We start from the raw sequence: 12960 nt of genomic DNA on the forward strand, positions 1-12960 counted from the left end.
GAATCTTGAAAAAAAGATTGGATCTATAAGTGTTTCTTGAAGATCTATTACTCCCCCTTAGAGGAAAAAAATTTCGGATCCCTCCAATGGATGTCACCAAAGCTCTTGATACCAGATGATGTATTTAATCTTCTAAGATCAAATAACAAGTGCGAAAGTTGTGTAATCAAGTAGTTATGTTCGAACAATTTTAAGAAACAAGAACTAGGATAGTAATTAGTTTATTCAATGATACAGGCACAACCACCAAACGGAATAAAACTAATGGTTTTGAATGTATAAAGGCAAAGCCACCAACACTCAAGAGGATTTGTAAAACACTCAATGTTTAAACTCACGCCAATATTATTAAAATTCTGTATAGAATTTCGAACTACATACACCTTAATTATACTAGTTTAACATACTAATCCTTATAGGAAACATAAATATAACCTTAATAGGCTTAGGACAAGTCCCTAAGTCCTATACTCTCTAGACTCCTTGAATCATGTAAAATCCATCGTTTTAAGAACGTAGGCAAAAGCATGATTCCTAAGACAAGTTGAACTAGAAAAAAACAATAAAGATATGAGTTCTAACAGAACTAGAACTCTCATGACCTGTGCCATGATCTGTGCCATGTCACACGTCACATAGGTTGGTTAGCAAGCATGCTACCACCTTTGTAGTCATCCCCATGAAGAGTCCTCCATTTACATCAATTGAGCCAAGGTCTATTGACACATTCTTGTTTACAAGAGCTAGTAAACTTGCATCCACTACTCATGTATCATGATATATCTTGACAACATAATACTTCCTATTTACAAAGTTCAAACAAATATGATTTATTAACATTTACAATTGTTAAATAACTATACTGAAGTCGCTGACAAAGAATTATTATTAAATCTCGACCAAAATTTTCTAACATTTAAAAATTGGTCACTTTTAGTTCAAATAGATAATAACATCTACAAAAACCTCAATAGTTTAAATCACTACCAAGATAATTTTAGATTAAAAAATATATGCCTATTCGTACATAAGATTGTCGACGCATGCATCGCGTGCATATATGGCTAGTATTATATGTTTGACGTGGTAGGGGTATGGCAGGAATGTGGTCATTTATCATAGATGACCCTCCTATAGGGGGGTCATTTGTCATAGATGACCCCATATAAGGGTGTCATTTGTCATAGATGACCCCTCCAAAGGGTAGATTAGTCTTTTAATATGTTTTGCTGTATTTAGCCCTTTTTTTACTGTATATAGTACACCCCTTAGTTTACTCTTTTTCTTTTAATTTTTTTTCTTCAACCCTCTAAAATTTTACAATGTACAATAAAAAATTTAGAAATTGCATGGTATAAGATTTGATCCCGATACCTCAAGTACATATACTAAAGTCTTAACCACTAGGCTAAGTTGTATCTAATGTTATTATCATAAAGTATTATATTAAGAAATGAAATTTTTTCCTAATCCGAGGTATAATCCAGACCTAATAACTAGTTTTTTTTTTTTTTTGAGGGGACAAACCTAATAACTAGTTTTAAGATTATTTAAAGGTGTGTTATATACAATGTACAAGTATATTTTAAGATTATTTAAGGGGTGTAGATTGTAAAATTTTAGAGGGTTGAAGAAGGAAAAGCAGCAAAAAAGTTAAAAGAAAAAGAGTAAACTAAAATAAACAAATAGAAGCAAGGCCATCCCAATTCCCATCTCATCCCAGCAACAGCCCTTCCTGTAGGCTGTATCTTTATCTCTCTCTCTCTCTAAGAAGCCCGTGTGATTTCTCTCTCCTCCTTTTCTCTCTCTCTCTCTCTCATCGTTTGGTATTTTTCTCTCTCTCTTTTCCCATCTCGCGTTTCTCATCCTCTTCCTATCTTGCGCTTTCTCTCTCTATCTCTTTCTCTCTCTAACTTCGCAGATTCATCGTTTTTCCGATCTCTCCACTGTAAGTCTTCTCTTTCTATCACTTCATCTAATATTTTCTTCATCTCATTCACTTTTTTTTTTTCTTCAATCGATTCATTTTCGAAGATCCCTAATTTTTCCTTTTGTGCCGGAAAAACACTGTTATTCAGTTTCAATTCTATTCTTTTTTTTTTTGTTCAATTTTACCAAAACCTAATTTTATTTTTCTCAGATGAGATACATGTTCAGTTGTTGCATGTTTTTGTTGATTGTGAATTTCGATTTTCTGTTTTTGTTTCTTTCCTTTGCTGAATCTTCAATTGATTGATGGTCTCTTTTGCTGAAATTGTTCTGTCCGATCTCTGATTCTTGTGCTTAACTTTTAGTTTTTGTTTCTTTTTAATTCAGTTTGTTGGTTTCCACTGTAGGTGTTCAGTAGTAATGGGTTGGGTTTTAGTTTTTGTTGTGTTAATTGTGAAATCTCAGTTTTTCGATTGCGAAATTTGGGTACTGATAGATAAACTGATCATTGTTTTTCAATTCTCTTACACCAGTGAGTTTGATGTAATGTCTATATGCATGCACCATTTTATGTTGGCAGAGTTACCAGTTGGAATTCTGGGAATATCCTGGATCTTCATTGACCTTCTTCGTTATATTGATCTTCTGAAGCTGCTTGTTTCGTTGTTTGTGTTATTGCCTTTTTGCATCTGTGTTTTTCTTCTTGTGGCTAAAGGTGCATCTGGCTAGTAGAGTCGAAGTTATGCGTGAACATCTATGTGCTCTTATTGATTATCTATGTTGATGTTATCTCAGATCAACCATGAGTGATGAGGGTGAGAAGACCTGTCCTCTCTGTGCTGAGGAGATGGATTTGACTGATCAGCAATTGAAGCCGTGCAAATGTGGCTATGAGGTTGAGTTTATCTCGTATCTACTTATCTGTTGTTTTTGCATTATCTGTTGTTTTTGCATTCTTATGTCAATTATTACGTCTCTCACTTGCTTATTTGTATTTTGTTTTAATTTTACAAGCATGCCATGGCTAATGAAGCACGAAAAAAATCTCTGAGAGGTTTTCCCATCGCTGAGTCTAAAACATATCCATTTCAGAAGCTTTAGCCGTTTCCCTGTTTCATTTCCAAAACCCCAGCTGTTTTTGTGCTACATAGTTTCGTGCTTATCTTCAGATCTAAAGAGAGTTATGAGTGTTAGTTAGGGTTGTCGAATTTAAGGGTGATCATTTGCATTTGTGGATCTCTTGCTTCTTCATGGGAGGGCCTTAAAAGAGGTTGAACTTGCAAATGCCTGGTGTTAACATCCTATAGGCGTTTTTTAGTTAGTCTGAGCATTTGGTGATTTATGATTTATTGAATTTAAACAAGCTTTCTTGATGGTTAGTGAGTCAAATGATTAGTCACAAGGTGAGATAGACAACATGAGCTCGAGATGGTAGCTCACATTATTTGTTTTTACTGAAGTGGAAAGTGGAGATCTTGACACCGCTGATTCATTGCGCATCCTTATCATCACATTCTGCCAGATGCACAATTAAGAAATAATATTAAACTAGATATAGTTTGTGACTTTCTCTCACTGTTGACATTGTTTAAACTCTTTTTACCTCAGAAACTTAGGCTGTTGAATTTTTTGAGAAACAATTTGCTGTAATGAACTTGTTCTGATAATTTGGACTCATATGCAGATTTGTGTGTGGTGTTGGCATCACATAATGGACATGGCTGAAAAGGATGAGTCGGAGGGACGTTGCCCTGCTTGCCGTACTTCATATGATAAGGAAAGGATTGTAGGGATGGCTTCAAACTGCGAAAGGTTTATTTTTTAACTCCCAGCCTGAAGATTCAATAAGAAATGAAGGGGAAAAATCTTGTCTTTAATCCAACTGTTGTCGTTTTTTTATTGGTAACTTTTTTCTGTAGCAGGATGGTGGCAGAGATTAGTATGGAAAAGAAGCACAAGTCACAAAAAGCTAAGACTAAAACATCTGAAAGCAGGAAGCAGTTGAGTAGCGTTCGTGTTATTCAAAGAAATCTTGTCTACATAGTGGGCTTACCACTAAATCTTGCAGATGAAGATGTGAGTACTTTGTTGATTCCATGCCTACCAACTTTATTTTGGGGGTAATTTTGTTGGATAATATTTTGAAATCTTTTGGACAGCTTCTTCAACATAAAGAGTACTTTTCCCAGTATGGAAAGGTTTTGAAAGTGTCCATATCCCGGACTTCCGCTGGCACTATTCAGCAGTTTGCAAACAATACGTGTAGTGTGTAAGTGGTTTAATATCTCTCTGTCACTATGTGAATAGCCTTGTGTCCTAATATTCGCTTTTATTTCTTTTTCTTTTGATTCTTCCTTTAGTGTATGTGTGTTCTCTTTGCTGGACTTTGATGGCTTCATAATGTTTTCCTTCTTGCTTTTAGTATGGATTTTACTGTTAATCGGCAATACATACTTGCTTATGCAGGGGGTACAATTAGCTTTTAGTACCCATTTAATTAAGATTACAGAAATCCCATGATCACTTTGTCTCTGGTTCATTTCATATTGGGTGTTCTGTCGGGAATGGGTTGGTGTTATTACTCCAGAGGACTTCTGCTTTGTTTATGCTAAGTTTTACCAAGTCCCCTATCAAGCTTCTCTTATCTTAACGTGGTCGTTAGCACTCAGCTTTACTTTGGTAGAAAATGTAGAAGAATGATGAAAGGTAGAGGAAAGGGATTGTATTTGTCAGCTATCTAGAACTGCTGTGAATGTTCTAGAGCCGGTTTAAAAATAGATGAATCAGAAAAGAAACTTTGAAAGGAGTTTGAAATATTTTCTTCAAATCTAAAGGATCAACAAGCTTGTATGGCTGTGCATGTATTTTCATGTAATGTGTGTCTGTGCTGTTTGAGCATTATATTTGCCTTCGTTTTGAGGCAGATATTATTATGAATTTGGTATCCATCAGAAGGCGTGGCCTCATATTCTTCTGTTTTGGTTTTCAGATATATTACGTATGGAAAAGAAGACGAAGCGATTCGTTGCATTCAGTCAGTTCATGGGTTTATTTTGGATGGACGACCTTTGAGGTGGGTTAAAAAATGTGGCATAAGTAGTTATGAATCTCTTATTATTTGTTTTACCAGTCTTAAAGACAGCAATTCTGTAATGCAGGGCATGCTTCGGAACCACAAAATATTGTCATGCATGGTTGAGGAATGTGGTATGGTATCTGGATTTCAATTGATATAAAATTGAAACAACTATATGTACATGAACAACGGGTTTTTACATTAAGTGAATTTCTTTGTTCCAGCCCTGCAGCAATCCGGACTGTCTCTACTTGCACGAGATTGGTTCACAAGAGGATAGCTTCACGAAAGATGAAATTATATCTGCATATACAAGGTATTGATATGCCTGTAGTTGCTAATATAGGTGTTGCATTGTTTCTAACTTCCTTAGACAAGTCAATATTGACTTTAGGACTTCCAATGTTGGTAATGGACTGTGGTGTACGTAGCTTACTTTTCTACCTTATTTTTTACCTATAAATTCCTTTGGTTATTGTGGTTGAATGACAAAGTGTTTAGCCGGAAAAATGAAAGGAGGTCCATTCTTGATGCCTTTAAGATGCATGTTCAAATAAATGGTGCCATGATAATAATTAACAGATGGTCCTCTTTTGCTTTGTGGGGGTCGATTCTTGATGGACGATTTTGAAGAATTAATTTGTCAGGGAACACGAATTGTAATGTTACACCTCTACTCTGGGGTTTAGTGTGGTTTTATCCTTTGAAAAAAAATCTTTCTCTACTTCTGTTCTTTAATTATAATCTGTCCCTTTAACCCTAAATAGTAAATACCACAATTTTTTTAAGGCCTACACCTTTTCATAATGATCGACCACTTTCAATCTTTAAAAATCTAAAACTTCACATATAATCTTTAATATTACTCTCATAAAAAGTTTGAATAGAAAAAATTACATTGATCTATAGTGGAGATGTGAAGATCAGTTTCTGTTAGTTTCAAAATTCTATGCTATGTTTCAAAGGACGGAAAAAGTGTTTTCTGGTGCTTTTCATAGTTTGTTGGAAGATGTTTTGCATAGTGGACTAATTGGTAACAACTTACATCACCGTATTCGTGATATGTAATGTGTAGTATACATTTAAAGTACTGCATACTTGCAGCAATCCGGGCTTCGTTTGACATATTATTTTGTGTTTTCTCTTTTGTTTTTGATTTGTGACATGGTGGAAATGTTCAACATTATTGACTTTTTTTCTTCCTGAAGTAGAGTTCAGCAAATTACCGGGGTCACAAATAGTATGCAACGGCGTTCAGGAAATTTTTTGCCTCCCCCAGCGGACGATTATTCCAATAACACTTCTGCTATAATAGGGAAGCAGACTGTTAAAACTTCTTCAAATGTAAGACCTCTTGCCTTTGGTGGCACTATTATCCTCATCCATTCCTTGATAGGCTAATTTGGCCGAGTGTATGCTGCATAGTAGGATTTGTTATTATACTATTTGCGAGGTCTAAGCTCTTTTATGTTCATAGTTACTTCTATGTAAATATATGTAATTTCAGATTTTTATTTATGTTTGACGATGAGACATTTCTCCGGATCATAAGTTCCTAAATGTTTATCTATGTGCTGATATGATTAATAAATTGGGTCCACCATTAGCTATAGTGTCTTTTCTTATCTGGTGCTGCCTTTGTTGTTACGGACATGGGAATGAGTCTGATGTGAATGGAAAATTTGGTGGAGCTTGTTTACACTTTACATAGACTTTAAGTGTCTATGTCACCTTTTGTCGAAGCTTGATGGATCAATAGGTTAGCTCTGTCAATTGTGTCTGGAAATTGGCTTAGTGGCGATATTAGAGCTCCTATTCACACTTATAAGGTGAGTTGATTGCTGTGGTCTTCATTGGGAGACGATGGCCTGCCAGAAGGGACTTTTCCCTCCTTTGAGTGTTGGGGACGTGGGTTACTTCTTGGGGACATCTTGAGGATCCACTGAATCTCATGTGTCGTCCCTCCCTGTTTATCCAGATTTTGTCAATCTAGAAAGGGAGGAGAAATTTGTAATCTGTGGCTAAGTTACACCTGGGACAACTCTTTCTTGACTCTTGCTTCTCTAGTTCTCGCACTCATACTCTCTGAACTTTTCCCTTGAAAGTTCACTTACTTTTGCCCAAAATTAAGGTCTTGATTTGGATGTCCAGAGGGTTTATCTGTATAATTTGGGCACGTTGTTAGACATTCTTATGAATGTTTTGTGGTTGGCTTACATATCTTCTGTTGTGTCGTGATGTTTCGCTACCTATGTAAAGTTGCTATGTATTTAATAATGAGAATAAAATGAACAGAGGGTTGTAAATGCATTCTGTATCCTTTAGCCATGTTGTATTGTGTGTGTCAGAGTCTTTTTACTGGCTGGACTTTGACTACTCAAATACCCTTTTACTGTAAAGTTCTGATTTGGGCACCTTGAGTGATAGATATAATTGATATTTTAGACACTATTATTTACCTCGGTGTTGACGTGATCCCTTTTGTCCTTTCCCTGATGTTTTCATTACTTAATGAAGTGCTTATATGTGTATTAATAAAAGTGAGTGTCCTGAGACAAATGAGATGATGCGTTAGGATTAGATTGTTTGAATCTTTAAAGGAGGGTGCCTCCTTTATTGGGACTATCTGTACAGCTGTGCATTATCCTGTGTACAAAGTCCCGACCTTAGAATAATATGCGTGGCTTATAAAAAGAAATGGAGAGACTAGTACACCTGTGCATTATCCTGTGTTCAAAATCCCGAGGTCGAATAATATGCGTGCTTTATAAAAAGAAATGGAGGGACTATGTAGTAACTAAATTGGGACATCCAAAGATTGTACTTGTTGCAAGTAACCTGGGGCAGATGGAGTAACCTGACCTATCCCCTGTCTAGTTTTTGTTTATATCCATATGGAAATATGTGTCCCCTACAAATGTATCTTCAATAATGATATATATTGCTCATGTTTCTTTGTGATCTGCCTAAATTTTGGACACATGGCTGCCTTGCCAAATCTTTAAATTGGAAATTTTCATGTCAGAGTTTCAGATCCATACTTGTTTAAGATTTGACACCTGACAAGTATGTCAAAGCCTCTATAGTGCTCCCTAGAGCACCTTGAACTAGGTGCTACCTCTCACAATTTCTGCACATTTTAGATTTGCACATTTTTATATTTTTCTCATTGAGCAATTAATGTGACAAATATAAAAAGAAAAATATATGATTGGGAGCACATAATTCTAGGTGCTCCTGGGAGCTCCTAAGAAATTGCACATATATGAATATGATTCGCCTAGTCTATGGTAGTTGCTCTTCTCTGCTACATGAACTGCAAATACTTTTTATTGATTTTATGTGCTCCTATCTATAATCTTGGTTGGTTGGTTGCAGAATTCAGCTAGCTGCACCAGAGATTCACCTCCCAATAGTAGTTCTGGTAGATCTGCCGCTCTGCCCCCAGCAGCCTCATGGTATGTGTCTGCTATACTTAATTTTCGATTATTTGCTGGTTCTATTTTTTTTATAATTCTGTTTTTGTATCAGGGGAGCACGTGTTTCTAATTGCAATCCTCCGACTGTAAGCTTGGCTTGCTCAAATGGATCAACCAAGCAGAAGGCTGAAACAATTCATGGATCACCAGTGCTTTCAACAACGGTTTCTGGCTCCATACAATCTTCTATTGCTCCCACTGATATTGGAAAGACGCAGATCGTAAATGAAGAAACTCATGCAAAGCAAATTAAAAGTAAATTGGAAATTCCAGATACAGCGAAGCAGCATGCTGCTATTAATCTTCAGAAAAATGTTTCAGAGGTGTCTTCTACATTTTCGGGTACTCCAGCTGGAAAGTCAACAAGCCAGTCATCTTTTTTACCAGCAAGTGGTAGTCATTTAGAAGGTAGTGAGCAGCTAAATTATAAACAATCTGTAGATGGACAACCGGGTTCTTGTGAAGACAAGGGGAGTAGTTCTGTAATGGATGGAAAGATTCAGAACCTATGCGCTGGGATATCATCTATTAGCACTGACAAACAATTAAATAGTGAACATTCAGAGGTTAGCATACCTAATGGTTTGAGCTTGGATAATTTCTTATCATCTAGGAATCAAGGTTCACAGTGGCATGATTCTAAGAAGCTTCAGGAGCATTTATCCTCTACTACTAGCAAAGCTACGACTTCTGTTGACTCATTGACTGCGCCAAGAGAAAGGTCTGAATTGAGATCAGATACACAAAATATGACTTCAGAAACAGAAGATGACTTTAATAACCAAAGACTTCGGGATGCCATAGTTGTCAATCAGACAGCTTTACCCACATCATCTCCACTTCATCTTTTAAGCCATTTGATGGTTCCTCTACAGCCGCATGCTGATGTGGATTGTGCAGTAAATTATACCATTAATCCTCCAATTGTAAATAGAATAACTGATGATAGTTTGGCAACAGATGTATCTAGTGCATCTGTGGCTTCTAATGGATTCCTAGATCGTTTTGTCAGCCAGGATAGTTCGTCGCTATTGAAAAGTGGACAAGGGAACTATGTAGGAAGATTTGATGGTGAGTTTGCTAATGTTGACTCACAGCCCGCCATGGACATGGGAGAGAACAACATAATATCTAATATTCTGTCCTTGGACCTTGATTCTTGGGATGACCCCTTGACGTCTCCACAAAATTTAGCCAAATTGTTGCGTGAAAATGACAAGCAAGAGGGTCCTGTTAAAATGGCAGGTTCCTGGAAAGGTCAAAATAGCAATCAGTCCAGATTTTCTTTTGCAAGGCAGGAGGACTCCAGAAATCATTTGTTTAATATTGAGCCTTCACTTGGCAATATTGGCCAAGCAGGAAATAATTCCTCTTTTGGTCACGAATTTCTTGGGAACAGAGACCCGTATCTGGAAAGAATTGGTAATGGTTTTGGATTTCCTCATCGCAATTTTGAGTCATCGGATGGTTTGACTAGTGGCCATTCCATTTTTCCTTCCAGCAAGCTTTCTCGTGAGTACCTATCATAACCTTTGCATCTTTCTTAGTTTGTGGATGTTCTAAAATTCAGTCATTCTCGTATTGAAAGAAACTAGTTTGTCCGTGTAGAATATAATCCAAATAGACATTTTTTTCCACGAAACAGAGTTAACTTTGTGCTTATACCTTCTTATATTTAATTTCTTAATCTGATATATTCTCTTTATACTTTAGTCTCTAGATCTCAGATTTCAGCTCCACCTGGTTTCTCTGCACCAAGTAGGCCACCCCCACCAGGTTTTACTTCGCATGAAAGAAGTGATCACACTTTTGATCTACTGAAGTCTGGTAATCTCTCCTGTGATCTCCTGTTTCTTTTCACTTTCTCGTCTATTCTTCCCAAATAATTTGATTCCTCTGTGGCTGTATAAAGAATGTCTTTTTTCTTTTTCTTTTTGCAGGAAACCATTTGGTGGAAACATCTTCATTCTTGAGAAATCCTTACCAGGCATCACCAAGCGGAAACATAAGTACTGCTAATGATATTGAATTTATAGATCCTGCAATTCTGGCTGTTGGTAAAGGGAGGCTTCCTACTGGGTTCAACAATTCCTCATTAGACATGAGGCCGGGTTTTCCTGCACAGACGCCTGCATTTGAAAATGATTCAAGACTTCAGTTATTGATGCAAAGATCTCTTTCACCCAATCAGAATCTCAGATATAATGATGTTAGGGATAACTTCTCTCCTCCAAATGATGCATATGGCTTTCCCTCGCGACATATGGAGCAGTCTCAAGCTAGTAATCATGCCCCCTTTTCACAATTTTCAATTCAACAGCCTAGAAATACTGTAAACTCCAATGGCCCCTGGGATAGCTGGAGTGAAATTCAAGCTGCAAATGAAATTGGCATAGCAGAGCTCCTTAGAAATGAGAGGTTGGGAATTAACAAATTCTATGGTGGCTATGAAGATGCCAAGTTTCGAATGACCAATTCAGGAGATCTATACAATAGGAGTTTTGGGATGTGATTATCATCCTAATTCTTTTGGCTTTGAATGCCAACTTCTATAGATGGAGACGCATAAATACCCTGTCTCAGAGAATAGTGTTATGCTCTGGGGCTGGCAGTCTAATTTTTTTGACTAGTCTCTTTGGGCAGCTTGACGGAGAATCATATATTTTTTAAAGGCCGATAATTGGAGCCTACAGCTGATGATATGGTGTGGGGTGGAACGCATGGATGATCACTTGCTGTATTCTTGAGACTGGGTTGTGATGATGGTGTGACATAGATTCCAACTGGACGCCAGCTTTATTTTTAGAGTTAGTTTTGTCGGAATCATGTGTTAGATTTGGCGTCAAATTGCACATCTATGTGCTAAAAGTGGAAAAGGATCCTTCTTCTTAAGTAGCAGGTGATTTTTTGTCCTTCTGTGATGTGTTTCTAGTTAAATGAGAAAATTGATATGTTCTTTCTTGTTGGCTTAATTTGATTGGTCTATCTAAATTTTCCTGTTTTTAGGTCAGTATGCCTTTCACAAAGTTGCTTCCTGAATTAAGTTTATGGATCTATTGTAATGGATGATCAGACTGCATCTCTTATCTGTTGCTGTTTCCCTATACTGTTGATGTCTGTTTACTCCTCTCATGTGTTTCTAACAGATGCACAGATACAAATTTGTTACAATTGAAGAAGTATATTTGATGCAGCTTGATGGTCGAATCCAAAGCACCATTTTGGATAATGAGTACTCATAGACGACTTTTTTCATTTCAGGTCTCCGCTGCTTCAGGGTGGGACACAAGCTATTGATGTTGTACTGTCTGGTCCTTTTGTGAGATCATCCATTCTGCTGTCTGCTCCCACTCAGATCGATGCTCCTAATTCTGTGAGTGAGATGGAAATACAATTTTTTTTCCGTTGGTAATGCATTAATTTTAATGGGTTAGTGCTGTTGATAATATGGTATATACTCTAATTAGCTTTATCCTACTCAGTGAGCTTTTTTTGGTGTTCCATGGTATTGAATTATCAAAAGTGAATTAGAAGGATTTGTGCTTATCAATTTTGACTTGATATATGTACTTCTGTCTTTGTGTGCATTTTATGCAATTTACTCAAAAGTTTGCGCAAATGCCAAGCTAACTTCCCTACAGAGGTCGTGCATTGGAGATTGATGTCACCAGCAAATACTATTCTTAGTTTGTTTTGTGGTGTTGAAATCTGGGATTATCATAATTGGACACCTCCAAAGTGGGTTAGTATGGCTTAATATATTGTTGTTTACTTGGTGCTACCAAATACTTCGCATCTGTTGAGACAATAAATTACAGTTGAAGCAACAATGGTTCTGCTCAATTTTTCTACGTACATCCTGATTTCTGAGCACTGAAGAGTTGAGCTGTTTCTCATTATATGAAGAAAACCCAGTGGCATGTCTTGGAAAGCTGCTGGTTTGGGGCGCAATTGCCAGGTCATGTTTGTTTTGTGAGTCTTATGGTGAAGTACACTGGAATGAAATAAGTTTTGATTTGTTTCTTAAATAGTTTTCAATTGAAAATGCAGTTGTTTAGAAATGATTTTTATAGTTTAAACCAATTAGATTGCTGTAGAAGATTTGAAACCACGATCAAGTGACCAGCTTTTGTTCATCAGCAAATAGAGATGTGTCCTTTTTGCCCTATATCAATTTTTTTGTCATTTCTGAATAACTTGCACGCATTTCTTTGGGCATTGTCTTCCTGTGGCGAACCAACTGTCTTGGGAGGATCAGTAACCAATTTGTGATTCTTGGAGAAGTTTGTAAAAGTGGAGAAGGTGTTTTTGGTTCAACCATATCTTACATCTTTGATAAATGTTTTCTTGTAAAACTTATTAGAAAATGAATGAACTTTGACCCATTTACTCGGCAAACATTTAAGCACTTGAAATCCAAGTGAGATGACAAACCAGTTATAAGTATTTAACTCTATGTTTGGAATCTATTTCCTT

At 36.7% G+C, this 12960-nt stretch overlaps 1 protein-coding gene across 4 annotated transcripts; it reads left to right on the plus strand.

Moving 5' to 3' along the window:
- Positions 1-1704: 1704 nt before the first annotated feature.
- LOC104903119 (uncharacterized) lies at positions 1705-12652 on the plus strand. Of its 4 annotated transcripts, none has more exons than XM_010691112.4 (14): positions 1705-1948; positions 2725-2824; positions 3614-3741; positions 3849-4005; positions 4089-4198; positions 4919-5002; positions 5088-5136; positions 5230-5321; positions 6214-6349; positions 8384-8463; positions 8537-9996; positions 10198-10311; positions 10425-11383; positions 11746-12652. In XM_010691112.4, the coding sequence occupies exons 2-13, from the start codon at positions 2732-2734 to the stop codon at positions 10994-10996; spliced, it is 3075 nt and encodes a 1024-aa protein (XP_010689414.1). In that variant the 5' UTR covers positions 1705-1948; positions 2725-2731; the 3' UTR covers positions 10997-11383; positions 11746-12652. The 4 variants fall into 4 exon arrangements, with proteins under 4 accessions (XP_010689414.1, XP_010689416.1, XP_010689415.1 ...); XM_010691114.4 differs by having other exon boundaries at positions 6217-6349; XM_010691113.3 differs by having other exon boundaries at positions 1706-1948; positions 3852-4005.
- The last annotated feature ends 308 nt before the right edge of the window (positions 12653-12960 follow it).

This window comes from Beta vulgaris, chromosome 9 (assembly GCF_026745355.1).
Source record: "Beta vulgaris subsp. vulgaris cultivar EL10 chromosome 9, EL10.2, whole genome shotgun sequence".
NCBI classification, from domain to species: domain Eukaryota; kingdom Viridiplantae; phylum Streptophyta; class Magnoliopsida; order Caryophyllales; family Amaranthaceae; genus Beta; species Beta vulgaris.

What these genes read in the sequence shown, in the direction of transcription:
- LOC104903119 (XM_010691112.4), top strand. Translation starts at nt 2,732, where the DNA reads ATGAGTGATGAGGGTGAGAAGACCTGTCCTCTCTGTGCTGAGGAGATG. An exon ending in TTGGATGGACGACCTTTGAG is followed by an intron (nt 5,003 to 5,087) that starts GTGGGTTAAAAA and finishes TCTGTAATGCAG; the next exon opens with GGCATGCTTCGGAACCACAA. An exon ending in ATTATATCTGCATATACAAG is followed by an intron (nt 5,322 to 6,213) that starts GTATTGATATGC and finishes TTCTTCCTGAAG; the next exon opens with TAGAGTTCAGCAAATTACCG.